The sequence below is a fragment of the Rana temporaria genome (genome assembly GCF_905171775.1).
Source record: "Rana temporaria chromosome 7 unlocalized genomic scaffold, aRanTem1.1 chr7c, whole genome shotgun sequence".
In the NCBI taxonomy this organism is placed as follows: Eukaryota; Metazoa; Chordata; class Amphibia; order Anura; family Ranidae; genus Rana; species Rana temporaria.
Window position 1 is genome coordinate 60526 of NW_024404470.1, and position 18289 is coordinate 78814.

Sequence of the window (18289 nt, forward strand, 5' to 3'; positions counted from 1 at the left end):
CACGGACCCAACTTCCTTAGAGGGTCTGCCGAAACAGAACCCTCCCAGTACTAGGTAGGGCTCCCCTGAAGGGAGACCCCATGAGAGCAGGAGAACTAAGCCAGAAGGCCGTGTCCCCCCCTCCCAAGACGTTCAGGGCCTGAGGACCGGCACCCTACAGATCAGACGTGACAAACGTGAACACCAAACAAAAAAACAAAAAACTTAAAAACCTCACTGAAGCACCAAGCAAAGGCCTGTGTTAACAGAACTATAAGTTAACCATTTAGAGACATGAGCTTTGACTGGCATTCACGACGGAGCTTTAACAAAGCCTGTCCGAAGCCTTGTTTTGAAACGAGTGTAAACTACTTCTCAGTGGTGCTTCAAAGTCCCCATAGAAGTCTATGGCAAAGCTCGCTTGAAGCCCCTGCGGCTTTTGAGAGTCTTTATATCAGCTTTAGCTTCGCTTTGTTTTGGAGAAATTGCAGGTATGAGATATTCACACACAGAGGACAAGCTTCAAAAGAGCATCACTGAAGCATCAAAAACACATCATAAAAGCATGTTGAAGCGGGAGGCACTTTAATGCGTGTTGAAGTCGGAGAAAAGTGTAAATGAAGCCCCAACAGCACAGAAACATCCACACAAGGATTGAGAAACTCAAACAAATAGGTGGACTTTGTGGGCACATCTTGTTGGCATGGTGAGGTGAAACATCGGCGGCCCGGCAATGTATATGTACAGTGTGGGCAGTAAAGCCCCACCCCCTTTTCCCGCAGCGCACATATATGTTACACTCCAGGATTCTGCATGTGTAGTGCATTCCTAAGTATCATACATGTGCATAACCGATACCGTTAGTGTGTGTGTACGGGGGGGGGGGGGGGGGGGTGTTGCTTTTTACATATTTGTTTTATAATTTAATGGGGAAAAAAATAAAGTTTAAAAAAAAAATTATTGCCACCAGAAGGGGGCTGTTTTACTTCAGGTGACAGTTTTTTTTTTTTCCACGGTGGTGCCGCAAAACGAAAGCCATCAAAGTTCAGGTGACAGGTTCACTTTAAAAGTAAAGTTCACCTTTTCATAACAAATTAAAAGCATTGAACTTCATTTTTCCTCGGCTTGTTGTAGAGTTGTACGTCACCGTGTTTTTGACAGTCAGGATTTAGTGTGACCCATGTGTATGCAAGACAAGCGTGAGCCCCCCCCCCCCCCCCCCCCCCCAACAGAAAATCCGTTGGTGTGTACGCGGCATTAGAGATATTCCTAAAAAAAGCATCAATTTACTTTTAAAGAGGAAGTTATCCCGGACGGGTTTTACCCCGAACCTGATAGAACACCTTTGGTGATATGGTGTATATATAGAGGGGGTGTGTGTGTAAAGGCAGCAGTCCCAATACTTTTGGTAATATAGCGCGTGTGTGTGTATGTATATATATATAGATATATACACACACACACACACACACATATATACATATACACACACACTGTATATATCATCATTATTAGATCCCGGGAGTTGCTGGACCCTCAGTGCACACACCTCTGCTGCCCAGGGATGCATCGTTGGGGTGTGTTGGCATTAAGCCCCGCCCTCTGTGTTCTATGGGCAGCAAGAGGGTAAAATGATCGTTTCTGAAATGAAGATCATATGAAATTATTGATACATTTGGCACAACAGGCGAGTTTGTGAATTTGGAAATACTCAAAGAGAAAATAAAAAAATCGACCAAATCCCAATCACGACTCCCATATACAGTCTAATAAATAGAATTTCCCCGCCACCATGTGACCCCGGCGTTGTACTCACTCCTCTAGGAGGACGTCATTCAGCTTCTTCAGGGAGTCTCGCTCGCCGCCGTACACCATCACCCTTTTGGGCATGTAGTTGTCGTCCGTAGAGTCCACAACCAGGAGCAGCTTCCTGCAGACATAGAAGGAAGGTCAGAAGGGCTCACATGTCACCAAAGAACCCAACACTACAGGTGTAAGCCAGACATCTCTATAAAAGGTCATTTCATAGATCCCATCCTCTCCCCCATAGGGCCGATCGGCGCTGGAGTCCCGCGATCGGTCCCCGGAGCTGAAGAACGGGGAGAGCTGCGTGTAAACAAACCTTCCCCGTTCTTTATTGGGGGCGACTCGGCAAGACGACTTCAGAGGCGACTTGCAAAATGACTTCTGTAAGTCGCCCCCAAAGTCGCACCCGAACCTTTTTCTAATTCTGAGCGACTTGAGCCTCTCCTATCAGAACGGTTCCATTGAACAGAGCGGAGCGCCACTTGTCAGGAGGGCGAGTCGCCCGGTGTGAACGGATCTTACATCGTATTACATAGAAGGTGAGGCTGAAAAAAGACACAATCCCCCCCCCCCCCTGTGTGATTGGATGTCGGGGTTACATTGTATTTTTCTGCTTCCATAGTTACATAAAATCTTTTCACACTTTTATAAACTCTATTAAATATATAAAGAAGTGCGGACTCTTCTGAAGACCCTCGTACGTGGAATACGTTTCCCCCTCCCCCCCCCCCACCAGGTCATGTGGTCTGCGGTTTCCCATCAAAGCATTCCTCTCCATTGTCCGCGCCTCCGGAACGCCGGCCTGCAATGGTTATCACTGGGAAAGGCCACAAGTCAGCAACATTCCATTCATGGAGGAGATCCCATCAGAACAGCCTGCAGAGCCCGATAGGGAGACCCTCCACCCCTCCGTTATACTCAGCGAGATCACCGACCAACAGATCTTGTTCTGCTTGTCAGAATTCTGTGAAGTACGGTTATACCTTGGTTTGAGAGTAACTTGGTTTGAGAGCGCTTTGCAAGACAAGCATATTTTTTTAAATAACTTTTGCCTTGATATACAAGCGATGTCTTGATATAAGAGTAGCGTTACGTCACAACTGAGTATAAAAGAGAAGAGAGGCGCCTCTAAGTGTAGTAATTTGGTTACATTTAACCACTTAAGCCCCGGACCATTTTGCAGCTAAATGCCCAGGCCAGGTTTTGCGATTCAGCACTGCGTCGCTTTAACAGACAATTGCGCGGTCGTGCGACGTGGCTCCCAAACAAAATTGGCGTCCTTTTTTCCCCACAAATAAAGCTTTCTTTTGGTGGTATCTGATCACCTCTGCGGTTTTTATTTTTTGCGCGATAAACAAAAATAGAGCGACAATTTAAAAAAAAAATGCAATATGTTTTACTTTTTGCTATAATAAATATCCCCCAAAAACATATATACATTTTTTTTCCTCAGTTTAGGCCGATACGTATTCTTATACCTATTTTTGGTAAAAAAAAAATCGCAATTAGCGTTTATCGATTTGTAAACGCTATAAATTTTGCGCAAACCAAATAGGGGATAGTTTTATGGCATTTTTATTAATTTTTTTTTTTTACTACTATTGGCGGCGATCAGCGATTTTTTTTCGTGACTGCGACATTACGGCGGACACTTCGGACAATTTTGACACATTTTTGGGACCATTGTCATTTTCACAGCAAAAAATGCATTTAAATTGCACTGATTACTGTGAAAATGACAGTTGCAGTTTGGGAGTTAACCACAGGGGGCGCTGTAGGAGTTAGGCTTCACCTAGTGTGTGTTTACAACTGTAGGGGGGTGTGGCTGTAGGTGTGACGTCGTCGATCCAGTCTCCCTATAAAAGGGATCACACGATCGATGCAGCGCCACAGTGAAGCACGGGGAAGCTGTGTTTACATACGCCTCTCCCGTTCTTCAGCTCCGGGGAGCGATCGCGACGGAGCGGCTATAAACGAATAGCCGCGCCGTCATCCCGGATCGCTCCCCGAGGGAATCTGCCCGCCGCACGCAGTGGTGGGGGGGGTCCCGATCGGACCCCCCACCCGCTAGAAGGCAAGGACGTATATATACGTCCTTCTGCCTGTCCATGGCATTTTGCGGACGTATATAGTCGTGCGGTGGGCGTTAAGGGGTTAATGAAGGGACAACATTTAGCAACTTATTGCTACACTTGGAGGCGGAGCCTCTCTTCTCTTTTATACCCTGTAAAATAAATGCTTTGATATACAAGCGCTTTGGATTACAAGCGTGTTTCTGGAACGAAGGCTTCACTGTACATAAAACCGTCATTTACACCTTCAGACTACGGAGCACGTGACCACCCTGTGCTGCCTCATAGCTGAGGTGGGAGGACAGTAGAGTACACTGCAAGGCCAAAGCGTAGGGATTCTCCGTCCGAGGAAAGGGGGGGGGAGGGGGTCTACATTGAAAAATATTGTTATACTCCACCATACAAAGACATTCATCTCTTCCAACCTTATGGTAACAGTTTGGTGAAGACCCTTTTCTGTTTCACCATGACCCCCCCCCCCCCGTGTGTACAAAGCCATGGATTGACCAGTTTGGTTTGGAGAAACATGAGTGACCTGCACAGAGTCCTGACCTCAACCCCTTTTGGGATGAATTAGAATGAGCCGGGTCTTCTCATCCAACATCTCCATAATGACATGCAAAAAAATAGAACACTCCTAAAGCCACATCCATATAGGATCAAGTTTGTGAAAAAAAGAAGAATCAAAGACTCTGGGACGGACTTTGTGGGCAAGATGGACGAGAGAATAATACAAATTGTATTTTATTAATAAGGAATCGCTCACAAACAGATCAAGTATAGAAAGGTTTAAAAAAAAAAAAACACATACATTATACACAGAAAGATACATAAAACGATGATGTGAACAGAAGGTTGTCACCAAATGGACAGCAGTGAGCCCCTGGGAGTCAACGCGTTTCGCTATTTCGCTTCGTCAGGGCACACTTGGGGACGATGGAAAAGAACGGGTCTCACCATCTTATCAGCACACAATTAACCCGGAAGGGAGACTCCGGATTGGACCTCAAAGTGACGCCATCGTATGAAGAGGAAAGGGAAAAAGGTCTTCTACCGTTCCAGCGGCCAAATATTGTGTAGAAAATATTTCTTCCTATTGGGTTTATTGCAGAGTAACATCTATCACATGATAAACACCCGGATGATTAGAAAGAAATAGGAACACGGGAGGGGGAGGGGGGTTTGGTCCATAGTATCAGAGACTTGTTACTATGGGCAACAGCCAGACCCGTCTGTCACAGAAAGGTGCAACTGTATCTGTAGGACAGGCAGGGATAGAGTGGGATTCAGTACACCCCCCACGGAAGCACCGACCACCACGCTCCTTTGCTACACAATATTTAGCCGCTGGTAACGGTAGAATACCTTTTTCCCTTTCCTCTTCATACGATGGCGTCACTTTGAGGTCCAATCTGGAGTCTCCCATCCGGGTTAATTGTGTGCTGATAAGATGGTGAGACCCGTTCTTTTCCATCGTCCCCAAGTGTGCCCTGACGAAGCAAAATAGCGAAACGCGTTGACTCACAGGGGCTCACTGCTGTCCATTTGGTGTCAACCTTCTGTTCACATCGAAGTTTTATGTATCTTTCTGTGTATAATGTATGTTTTTATTTTTAACTCTTTCTATACTTGATCTGTTTGTGAGCGATTCCTTATTAATAAAATACATTTTTTTTTGCTATGGGGAAACACTGAGGGAGCGTACACAGGGCCGGGATTCTCCCCGTGTGTAGGGGGGAAACTTACCGAGCCGGTTCTCAGTTTTCCCCATCGGGATTCCCGGCGGACTTTATAACACCAGGAATCCCGGTCGTGTGTACGGAGCTTAATCAATACTTCTCGCTGACACCACTGAATGTGGGAGGGAGTTCCACAGCCTTACTGCCTACGCAGTTTGGGGTTAAACCGCTTCTCCTCCAATCTCTTCGAGTGGCTCCGAGTCTTCTGATACTTCCTGAATCTGAATAGTTTCTTCCCCATGTTGGGCTCACCATTGATGTATTTATGAATCCCGATCAGATCTCCTCTCAGGTGTTTCTTCAAGGCGACATCTCGCAATGTTCACCCTCCAGCGGCTCTTCAAGAAACGCGTACATGGCGCAAGATGTGCACCGAGTCACACCACCAATCTACTCTAATGGGGAGAATCTCTACTCGAGTTACTCCCAATAAGGCCCCTTTTACACTGGGGCAGGAGGCGCAGTGGCGGTATAGCGCCGCTAAAAAATAAAGCTAAAAATAGCGGCGCTATACCGTCGGAATTGCCGCGGGATTCGGCCGCTAGCGGTGCGGTATTAACCCCTGCTAGCGGACAATAAAGGGTTAATACCGCTCGCAATGCGCCTCTGCAGAGGTGCATTGCAGGCGGTATTGCCGCGGTTTCCCATTGTTTTCAATGGGAAGGAGCGGTGAAGGAGCGGTGAAGGAGGGGTGAAGGAGCGGTGAAGGAGGGGTGAAGGAGCGGTGAAGAAGGGGTGAAGGAGCGGTGAAGGAGGGGTGAAGGAGCGGTGAAGGAGGGGTGAAGGAGCGGTGAAGGAGGGGTGAAGGAGCGGTGAAGGAGCGGTGAAGGAGGGGTGAAGAAGTGGTGAAGGAGCGGTGAAGGAGCGGTGAAGAAGGGGTGAAGGAGGGGTGAAGAAGGGGTGAAGGAGCGGTGAAGGAGGGGTGAAGAAGGGCTGAAGAAGCGGTGAAGGAGCGGTGAAGAAGGGGTGAAGGAGCGGTGAAGAAGGGGTGAAGAAGCGGTGAAGGAGCGGTGAAGAAGGGGTGAAGGAGCGGTAAAGGAGCGGTGAAGAAGGGGTGAAGGAGGGGTGAAGGAGCGGTGAAGAAGGGGTGAAGGAGGGGTGAAGAAGGGGTGAAGAAGGGGTGAAGAAGGGGTGAAGGAGGGGTGAAGGAGGGGTGAAGAAGGGGTGAAGGAGCGGTGAAGGAGGGGTGAAGGAGCGGTGAAGGAGGGGTGAAGGAGGGGTGAAGGAGGGGTGAAGAAGGGGTGAAGGAGCGGTGAAGGAGCGGTGAAGGAGGGGTGAAGAAGGGGTGAAGGAGGGGTGAAGAAGCGGTGAAGGAGCGAAGAAGCGGTGAAGGAGCGGTGAAGAAGGGGTGAAGGAGCGGTGAAGAAGGGGTGAAGGAGGGGTGAAGGAGTGGTGAAGAAGGGGTGAAGAAGGAGGGGTGAAGGAGGGGTGAAGGAGCGGTGAAGGAGGGGTGAAGAAGCGGTGAAGGAGCGGTGAAGAAGGGGTGAAGAAGCGGTGAAGAAGGGGTGAAGGAGCGGTGAAGGAGCGGTGAAGGAGTGGTGAAGAAGGGGTGAAGAAGGGGTGAAGAAGGGGTGAAGGAGGGGTGAAGAAGGGGTGAAGGAGGGGTGAAGAAGGGGTGAAGAAGGGGTGAAGGAGGGGTGAAGGAGCGGTGAAGGAGTGGTGAAGAAGGGGTGAAGGAGGAGCGAAGAAGCGGTGAAGGAGCGGTGAAGGAGTGGTGAAGAAGGGGTGAAGGAGGGGTGAAGGAGGGGTGAAGGAGCGGTGAAGGAGTGGTGAAGAAGGGGTGAAGGAGGGGTGAAGAAGGGGTGAAGGAGCGGTGAAGAAGGGGTATACACGCCGCTCCTCTCACCGCTCCAAAGATGCTGCTTGCAGGAGATTTTTTTTCTCTCCCGCCAGCGCATCGCCGCAGTGTGAAAACCTTCCGGCTTTCACATTGAGGTTGCTGGCCAGGAGTTTTTCAGGCGGTATTTAGGCATTTAGTACTTTAACCACTTAAGACCCGGACCAAAATGCAGGTAAAGCACCTGGCCATTTTTTGCGATTTGGCACTGCGTCGCTTTAACTGACAATTGCGCGGTCGTGCGACGTTGCTCCCAAACAAAATTGGCGTCCTTTTTTCCCACAAATAGAGATTTATTTTGGTGGTATTTGATCACCTCTGCGGTTTTTAGTTTTTGCGCTATAAACAAAAAGAGAGCGACAATTTTGAAAAAAATTAAATATTTTTTACTTTTTATCCCCCAAAAATATATAAAAAACATTTTTTTCCCTCAGTTTAGGCCGATACGTATTCTACATTTTTTTTTATTTATTTATTTTTTTTACCAAAAATATCGCAATAATCGTTTATTGATTGGTTTGTGCAAAATTTATAGCGTTTACAAAATAGGGGATATTTTTATTCAAAATTTTTTTTTTACTACTAATGGCGGCGATCAGTGATTTTTTCGTGACTGCGACATTATGGCGGACACTTCGGACAATTTTAACACATTTTTGGGACCATTGTCATTTTCACAGCAAAAAATGCACTGATTACTGTGAAAATAACAACTGCTGTTTGGGAGTTAACCACTAGGGGGCGCTAAAGGGGTTAAATGTGACCTCATCTGTGTTTCTAACTGTAAGGGGGCGCGGGGCTGGACGTGTGACGTCATTGATTGTGTTTCCCTATAAAAGGGATCACACGATCGATGACAGCGCCACAGTGAAGAACGGGGAAGGTGTGTTTACACTCACCTCTCCCCGTTTTTCAGCTCCGGGGACCGATCGCGGGACTCCAGTGGCGATCGGATCCGCTGGTCCCGCGGCTTCGGACCGGATCGCATGCCTGCGACCCGTGGCTGGGTACTAGCAGAGGACGTACAGGTACATGCTTGTGCCCAGCCGTGCCATTCTGCCGCCGTATATGTGCAGGAGGCGGTCCTTAAGTGGTTAAATAAAGTTTTTTTATATAAAAAAAAAAAACAACCCCTCACGTTACTCCCAATACACCCAGTTCCTCTTGGTACTTTGTTACTCTGAGTTGACCTCACAAATGTTCTTTGGGGTGAATCGGCACAAATTGCTCCCGACACGCGTCTGTGGGAAGATCTTCCAAAAAGAGAGGAACCTTCTCCATACAGACCGGGTCTGATGAGGTTGGGGTGGAGGAACTCGGGTGTCCTGCACAGAGTCCTGACCTCACCCCTACTGAACGCCTTTGGGATCAATTGGAAGGCCCATTGTGATCCAGGTCTTCTCATCCCACATCAGTACCTGACCTCACAAATGCCCGCGTACACGCGCCAACGTCTTGTGGAAGGTTTCCCAGTAGAGTGAAGGACGTTACACATAGAAAGAGGCCCCTCCATATTGGTGGGCGTGGTCTTGGAACAAGCGCTGGTCAGGGGTGCACAAACTTTTGAGAACACACTTACTTGACGATGGTTCCTTCCTTCATGTTGAGTTGGACCCAATGCTGGCCGTGGGACCCGTCGCTCTCCCAGTACGTGTCGTGGTAGCCGTCTGTCAGGCAGGCCAAGTTATTATCCTCCTGGGGGGGGGACACAGGGGTCACATTTCAGTTTCGGGGGCATTTTACTTTGGAAGTGGATAGGTGGGGCCCCGGGCCCCCGGGACTGTCCTATTGGGGTGTTCATGCCGGGTATCTGGATTGGGGGTTTCTATACAACAAACGATTCCCTGTCACCAAATCAATGGACCCGAGACTGAGGCGCCGCACCCCGAGCCGACAGTCCAGATACAAAATGTGTAACATGAGGTGGAAGATTTCACAGAAAGGCCGACGCGTTTCGGGGGCCAAAGGACAGGAAATAATGTACAAGGACCAGGGATACAAAGAACTCAATGGAGAAGCAGCCAGGGGCCAATTCCTGAGATCCTCCCTCCAGTGTAATCAGCCGGTCTCATTATGTTCATGTCCCTGCGTCAGACCAAGTCATGTGACTTCTGCCCCTCCTACCCCCCCCCACATGACATGGTTCTGCCCCTCCTACCCCCCCCACATGACATGGTTCTGCCCCTCCTACCCCCCATATGACATGGCTCTGCCCCTCCTACCCCCCCACATGACATGGCTCTGCCCCTCCTACCCCGCCCCACATGACATGGCTCTGCCCCTCCTACCCCCCCCCCCACATGACATGTCTCCACCCATCTCCCCGCCCCCATGTGACATGTCTCCACCCATATCCCCGCCCCCCCATGTGACATGTCTCCACCCATTTCCCCGCCCCATATGACATGTCTCCACCCATTTCCCCGCCCCCCATGTGACAGGTCTGTACCGTAGCAGAGGAGACGTTGATACTGTCCACAAACTGTTTGATGTTCCCCAAAGTCTCGTCTTCCTTCCCCACATGTTCATGCAGGAAGTGCACCAAATCCTCGTCACACTCGTATGTCCAGGAGGGAGGGACAAACCTGCGGGGGGAGACAGTGGGAGGAGTCACAATGGGGGAGGGATTTCTGACATAAAGGTAAGTACTACAGAAATGAAGGGGGGGGGGTGCAGAGATAATGGGGGTGGTCCTAATACAGATATAAAGGTGGGTACTGTGTACATATAGGTAGGTACACCTGGTAAGGACATACAGGTGGTATCCCCAGTAATAAGATAAGATTGGGTACTATAGAAATAATGAGGGTGGCCGTGTAGGGACATAAAGGTAGGTGGCTCATGGATAAGGGTGAGTACTCCAGGTAAAGCATACAAGGTGGGCATTCCTAGCACATAGGTACAACCTCTATGGTACTACATTTCATAGATAAGGTATTCCTAATATAAACATAGGAGGTGGACACTAGCTGGGTGTAGGTGGGCATTTTTAGTAAAGACACAAGGTGGGTGGCACACAATTAGGGTGGGTACTCCTAGTGAAGACACAAGGTGGGTGGCACACAATGAAGGTGGGCATTTCTAGTAAGGACACAAGGTGGGTGGCACACAATTAGGGTGGGTACTCCTAGTGAAGACAAAAGGTGGGTGGCACACAATGAAGGTGGGTACAACATGGTGGCAGACATTGGGGGGGGGGGGGGTGTTGGCATTGCCGGTCATTACCGTAATTTCTGTACCGCCTCCTCGTCCGGTTGGGTAGATCTCGGTTGCCTCGCCAGCCGCATGGAGTAAGTGGCGTCCACAACATCCTCCCACCTGTAGAGACACAGAATGAGCCCCTCCCCCAACAAATCTCTATATACACCCTGATCCCAGAGCCGCCCCCACCCTGGGCTCCACCTACCTGCTGATGGGTTTGTAATCCACTCCGAATAAGTCCTGCTGGCCGGTCAGCTTGTTGGGGGATTCCACAGCGACCAGCCGGTCCCCTCCATTGTCCTGCCGGCAGAGCAACACCCAACCCTCCGCCATGACACATCCGCCGCCTGCGCCGCCGTACTCCTCCATCTGATCCTGAACACCGAGAGAGAGAGAGAGAGACGGGCATTACCCCCGCTCCATCCCCCCGACACCCTAAAAATCACTTACCACCATCCCTGTGCTGAGTTCCCGGCTCTGTACACCCGCTGTGCCCATTATGAGGGGTTCCCACCATCCCTGTGCTGAGTTCCCGGGTCTGTACACCCGCTGTGCCCCATTATGAGGGGTTCCCACCATCCCTGTGCTGAGTTCCCGGGTCTGTACACCCGCTGTGCCCATTATGAGGAGTTCTCTCCATCCCTGTGCTGAGTTCCCGGGTCTGTACACCCGCTGTGCCCATTATGAGGGGTTCCCACCATCCCTGTGCTGAGTTCCCGGGTCTGTACACCCGCTGTGCCCCATTATGAGGGGTTCCCACCATCCCTGTGCTGAGTTCCCGGGTCTGTACACCCGCTGTGCCCATTATGAGAGGTTCCCACCATCCCTGTGCTGAGTTCCCGGGTCTGTACCCCCGCTGTGCCCATTATGAGAGGTTCCCACCATCCCTGTGCTGAGTTCCCGGGTCTGTACACCCGCTGTGCCCATTATGAGGGGTTCCCACCATCCCTGTGCTGAGTTCCCGGGTCTGTACACCCGCTGTGCCCATTATGGGGGGTTCCCACCATCCCTGTGCTGAGTTCCCGGGTCTGTACCCCCGCTGTGCCCATTATGAGGGGTTCCCACCATCCCTGTGCTGAGTTCCCGGGTCTGTACACCTGCTGTTCTCATTATGAGGAGTTCCCACCATCCCTGTGCTGAGTTCCCGGATCTGTACACCCGCTGTGCCCATTATGAGGGGTTCTCACCATCCCTGTGCTGAGTTCCCGGGTCTGTACACCCGCTGTGCCCCATTATGAGGGGTTCCCACCATCCCTGTGCTGAGTTCCTGGGTCTGTACACCCGCTGTGCCCATTATGAGGGGTTCCTACCATCCCTGTGCTGAGTTCCCGGGTCTGTACACCCGCTGTGCCCATTATGAGGGGTTCCCACCATCCCTGTGCTGAGTTCCCGGGTCTGTACACCCGCTGTGCCCATTATGAGGGGTTCCCACCATCCCTGTGCTGAGTTCCCGGGTCTGTACACCTGCTGTTCTCATTATGAGGAGTTCCCACCATCCCTGTGCTGAGTTCCCGGATCTGTACACCTGCTGTGCCCATTATAAGGGGTTCTCACCATCCCTGTGCTGAGTTCCCGGGTCTGTACACCCGCTGTGCCCCATTATGAGGGGTTCCCACCATCCCTGTGCTGAGTTCCTGGGTCTGTACACCCGCTGTGCCCATTATGAGGGGTTCCTACCATCCCTGTGCTGAGTTCCCGGGCCTGTACACCCGCTGTGCCCCATTATGAGGAGTTCCCCCCATCCCTGTGCTGAGTTCCCGGGTCTGTACACCCGCTGTGCCCATTATGAGGGGTTCCCACCATCCCTGTGCTGAGTTCCCGGGTCTGTACACCCGCTGTGCCCCATTATGAGGAGTTCCCACCATCCCTGTGCTGAGTTCCCGGGTCTGTACCCCCGCTGTGCCCCATTATGAGGGGTTCCCACCATCCCTGAGTTCCCGGGTCTGTACCCCCGCTGTGCCCCATTATGAGGGGTTCCCACCATCCCTGAGTTCCTGGGTCTGTACACCCGCTGTGCCCATTATGAGGGGTTAATTTTGTTTATTGAAAAAATCTTACAAACAACAACTTATATCCAATAAAACCATAATAAATAAAACATATTTACAAAACAATTGAATATGACTATACAAAACAGAAACAAACACAAGAACATAATAAACGGTGCAAACCAAATTGCGCACAACATAATCCCTACGGGAGAGCCAGACTAAAGAGCATCACCATGCATGTCACCTTTTATATAAAGTGAGTGGGAACTGCCATTAAGGTGGCTGAGGCTGTTTCCTAGCCTGGCTCCTCCCTCTCCCTGGAGAACCAGCGCGCTTCGTTGCACCCTGGCACTCTTCATCCATAGAGGATGCAGAACTGAACGAGTCCCATTCATAGTCATCCTCAGACAGTACCGTAAATTTATTCGCCAAAGGCAAAACCTCAGGACTTAAGGTAACTGTACCTCCTTTTTGCCTCTCCTCCTTTTATCCTCCAACCACTCCATATCATCCTTGGACAACCCGGAGTCACCAGCCTCCCCACACCCTTCACCCCCCTCCCCCCCATACTCCCTTCCCTTATCTACCCCCAGGCCAGCCTCTTCACCATCCTCCCCACTCCTCTGCACCCCACCATCCTTAACAGGAACCCTGCAGCATCGAGGGAGGGGGACTGGCACCGCACCTGATGCACCAGCACCTCTTGCTGCCTCTGCAATTTTAGAAGACACAGAAGGATTGGACACATTCTCTGCAACTGACACCTTACTTACAGACTGGGAAGACACTGACACATTGGGAATTGGCACAGTCTGGGGCACCACGGACACATTGGGAATTGGCACAGACTGGGGAGACACGGACACATTGGGAATTGGCACAGTCTGGGGCACCACGGACACATTGGGAATTGGCACAGTCTGGGGCACCACGGACACATTGGGAATTGGCACAGTCTGGGGCACCACGGACACATTGGGAATTGGCACAGTCTGGGAAGACACTGACACATTGGGAATTGGCACAGTCTGGGGCACCACGGACACATTGGGAATTGGCACAGTCTGGGGCACCACGGACACATTGGGAATTGGCACAGACTGGGGAGACACGGACACATTGGGAATTGGCACAGTCTGGGGCACCACGGACACATTGGGAATTGGCACAGACTCAGATGGACTCACAGGCCCTCCAGCTGTTGAGCTCCGAGCATCCTCCATGTCCAGGCGGAAGAACTCTCTCATGAGCTCAGGCTTATTGTGCATTGCCTCAGGACACTGGCTATAAGGATGCCCCACCGCATTGCACAGATTGCACCTTATGAGGTTACAATCCTTAGCCAGATGTCCTATACCCTGGCACAGAGAGCACTTCATCACTGGACAGGAGGACGCAAGGTGACTCTTGTCTCCACATTTATTGCAGAGCTTTGGCTGGCCCGGATAGAAGATGGTCAGCCTGTCCCTCCCCAGGAAAGCTGAGGATGGCAGATGCTGGACGACATGGTCAATGACTTTTAGTTTCAACTGAGCAGACCATCCCCCCGTCCATATTCCCCGGTCATCCAGAATCTTCTTTAGGGGGCCCAGGACGTCTCCATACCTCCTCAGCCATATACATAGATCCCCCGATGGTATGGACTCATTGCGGACCAGAATCGTGACCACTTTAATGAGTGGCTGGCGGGAGACAAGTTTGGGCATGAGCCCCTTCCAGTCCGGCAGGCCCCTACACACGTGTTCATATTTCTCCCAAAAAATGTCCAAAGACTCCGGACGGAGAAAGGACAAATCATACTCATAGGAACCTGCCGGACTGATCAGGGCGAAGATATCTGCGGGCGTGAACCCCATCTGCAGAATCTTATCCACCACCGCCCTCCTATGTGGGGGGATTCCACCACCGCCCTCCTGTGTGGGGGGATTCCACCACCGCCCTCCTATGTGGGGGGATTCCACCGCCTTCCTATGTGGGGGGATTCCACCACCGCCCTCCTATGTGGGGGGATTCCACCGCCGCCCTCCTATGTGGGGGGATTCCACCGCCTTCCCACCTCAGCTGCACAACATTCCTCCTTTTGAACATGGAGGAAGACAAACCATTCCCATGCTCCTTCCCTGCTTGTTCCCCCTTCCCAGATCCTGCAGCAGCAACACCAGCATAGGATTTCCTTCCACCCCCAGTACTTGCAGTCCTGTCCTTAGACACAGTCACACCTGCCGGCAAAGCGTCTGATTCAGCTGGGATTGTATTAGCAGAGGCAGGACCCACCCCCTCCCCCCGCTCTGTACACACAGCTCCAGTCCCGTCCAATGCAGACTTCTGCTGAGTTGTGGCACTACTGCACCCAGCATCTCCTCCATCATTCGCAGGTACAGCCGCTGTGCCTGGTCCAGGCAAAGTCACTGTATTGTCCATGGACCTCTCTGCAGACTGGCAGTTTTTATCAGGTGTACGCTGTACATTGTCCATGGGCTGACTGCCTGCAGCACTACAACCCTCAGCAAGCTTATTGTCATTAATAAAGTTCCCACCACCATCCTGCACACACACTGTACCTGCTTGCTGGGTTGTCACCTGTGCGATTTTATGGCTGGGATCAGAGCTTCCCTCAGCTGCTGCAGACTCCATGGTGGATCTTGCTCTCTCCACAGGATTGGAAACGGCGTCCATCTTGACATCACCATCCGGGGAAGCCGCATCTGGAGGGGATTCCAACTTGGTTATGAAATCCAGCATGGCAGGACCTTCACCCTCCTGAGATGTGCCACATTGCTGGGGTGTGAAGGGGGCAGAGGGCTCAGCGAATGTCAGAGGTGCCTGCACCTGCATCTCCTCGCTGGCTTCCCCATCCTCCATGCATGAAGCGGCTCCTCTTCTCATGCGATTAAATCGCTCCTCATTCTTATATATTTTTTTAAATATTCCGCTGTTCTCCTTCAGAGAATACAGAAAATCCTTCTGTTTCCTCACAGCTTGTTCCAGGTCCTTCAGCTCAGGCCTCAGAGCCGGTCTTTTCTTACTGTATACTTTAGCACAGATCTGTTTTTTCTTTCTGAACTCGGCCATCAAAACCATCAATTTCTCCTCCTCCTTCTCAATCCGCTTCAACTTACTGACAGTCCTCTGTCTGAAGGCTGACAGGGACTCATCTTTCCTTTGGGTAGGCCCAGAATCTTCCACAGGCCTATCCAGGGGGGCCCCGCCCGGCTCTTCCCCAGGATCCAGCATCCCTCCTGGGGCAGAGAAGCCACTCTAGCCCCTGGTCTCTGGAGCACAGGAGCAAAGGAACTAGCAATCACACCCTTCACTGACAGGAGTGGAATGGCAGTTTCCCACCATCCCTGTGCTGAGTTCCCGGGTCTGTACACCCGCTGTGCCCCATTATGAGGGGTTCCACCATCCCTGTGCTGAGTTCCCGGGTCTGTACACCCGCTGTGCCCATTATGAGGGGTTCCCACCATCCCTGCGCTGAGTTCCCGGGTCTGTACATCCGCTGTGCCCATTATGAGGGGTTCCCACCATCCCTGTGCTGAGTTCCCGGGTCTGTACACCCGCTGTGCCCATTATGAGGGGTTCCTACCATCCCTGTGCTGAGTTCCCGGGTCTGTACACCCGCTGTGCCCATTATGAGGAGTTCCCACCATCCCTGTGCTGAGTTCCCGGGTCTGTACACCCGCTGTGCCCATTATGAGGGGTTCCCACCATCCCTGTGCTGAGTTCCCGGGTCTGTACACCCGCTGTGCCCATTATGAGGGGTTCCTACCATCCCTGTGCTGAGTTCCCGGGTCTGTACACCCGCTGTGCCCATTATGAGGGGTTCCCACCATCCCTGCGCTGAGTTCCCGGGTCTCTACACCCGCTGTGCCCATTATGAGGAGTTCCCACCATCCCTGTGCTGAGTTCCCGGGTCTGTACACCCGCTGTGCCCATTATGAGGGGTTAATTTTGTTTATTGAAAAAATCTTACAAACAACAACTTATATCCAATAAAACCATAATAAATAAAACATATTTACAAAACAATTGAATATGACTATACAAAACAGAAACAAACACAAGAACATAATAAACGGTGCAAACCAAATTGCGCACAACATAATCCCTACGGGAGAGCCAGACTAAAGAGCATCACCATGCATGTCACCTTTTATATAAAGTGAGTGGGAACTGCCATTAAGGTGGCTGAGGCCGTTTCCCAGCCTGGCTACTCCGTCTCCCTGGAGAACCAGCGCGCTTCGTTGCACCCTGGCACTCTTCATCCATAGAGGATGCAGAACTGAACGAGTCCCATTCATAGTCATCCTCAGACAGTACCGTAAATTTATTCGCCAAAGGCAAAACCTCAGGACTTAAGGTAACTGTACCTCCTTTTTGCCTCTCCTCCTTTTATCCTCCAACCACTCCATATCATCCTTGGACAACCCGGAGTCACCAGCCTCCCCACACCCTTCACCCCCCTCCCCCCCATACTCCCTTCCCTTATCTACCCCCAGGCCAGCCTCTTCACCATCCTCCCCACTCCTCTGCACCCCACCATCCTTAACAGGAACCCTGCAGCATCGAGGGAGGGGGACTGGCACCGCACCTGATGCACCAGCACCTCTTGCTGCCTCTGCAATTTTAGAAGACACAGAAGGATTGGACACATTCTCTGCAACTGACACCTTACTTACAGACTGGGAAGACACTGGCACATTGGGAATTGGCACAGTCTGGGGCACCACGGACACATTGGGAATTGGCACAGTCTGGGGCACCACGGACACATTGGGAATTGGCACAGTCTGGGGCACCACGGACACATTGGGAATTGGCACAGTCTGGGGCACCACGGACACATTGGGAATTGGCACAGTCTGGGGCACCACGGACACATTGGGAATTGGCACAGTCTGGGGCACCACGGACACATTGGGAATTGGCACAGTCTGGGGCACCACGGACACATTGGGAATTGGCACAGTCTGGGGCACCACGGACACATTGGGAATTGGCACAGACTGGGGAGACACGGACACATTGGGAATTGGCACAGTCTGGGGCACCACGGACACATTGGGAATTGGCACAGACTCAGATGGACTCACAGGCCCTCCAGCTGTTGAGCTCTGAGCATCCTCCATGTCCAGGCGGAAGAACTCCCTCATGAGCTCAGGCTTATTGTGCATTGCCTCAGGACACTGGCTATAAGGATGCCCCACCGCATTGCACAGATTGCACCTTATGATGTTACAATCCTTAGCCAGATGTCCTATACCCTGGCACAGAGAGCACTTCATCACTGGACAGGAGGACGCAAGGTGACTCTTGTCTCCACATTTATTGCAGAGCTTTGGCTGGCCCGGATAGAAGATGGTCAGCCTGTCCCTCCCCAGGAAAGCCGAGGACGGCAGATGCTGGACGACATGGTCAATGACTTTTAGTTTCAACTGAGCAGACCATCCCCCCGTCCATATTCCCCGATCATCCAGAATCTTCTTTAGGGGGCCCAGGACGTCTCCATACCTCCTCAGCCATATACATAGATCCCCCGGTGGTATGGACTCATTACGGACCAGAATCGTGACCACTTTAATGAGTGGCTGGCGGGAGACAAGTTTGGGCATGAGCCCCTTCCAGTCCGGCAGGCCCCTACACACGTGTTCATATTTCTCCCAA

At 51.4% G+C, this 18289-nt stretch overlaps 1 protein-coding gene across 3 annotated transcripts in view; it reads right to left on the minus strand.

The window, feature by feature from the left end:
• HECTD3 (HECT domain E3 ubiquitin protein ligase 3) overlaps positions 1-18289 on the minus strand; it is an 82056-nt gene that overhangs the window by 48585 nt on the left and 15182 nt on the right. For all 3 annotated transcript variants that reach the window (XM_040334369.1, XM_040334368.1, XM_040334370.1), the window contains exons 3-7: positions 10840-11009; positions 10659-10751; positions 9883-10018; positions 9013-9128; positions 1796-1909 (exon numbers count right to left, since the gene is read on the minus strand). In XM_040334369.1, coding sequence (XP_040190303.1) covers positions 1796-1909; positions 9013-9128; positions 9883-10018; positions 10659-10751; positions 10840-11009 — 629 coding nt within the window. The remainder of the gene's footprint in view (positions 1-1795; positions 1910-9012; positions 9129-9882; positions 10019-10658; positions 10752-10839; positions 11010-18289) is intronic.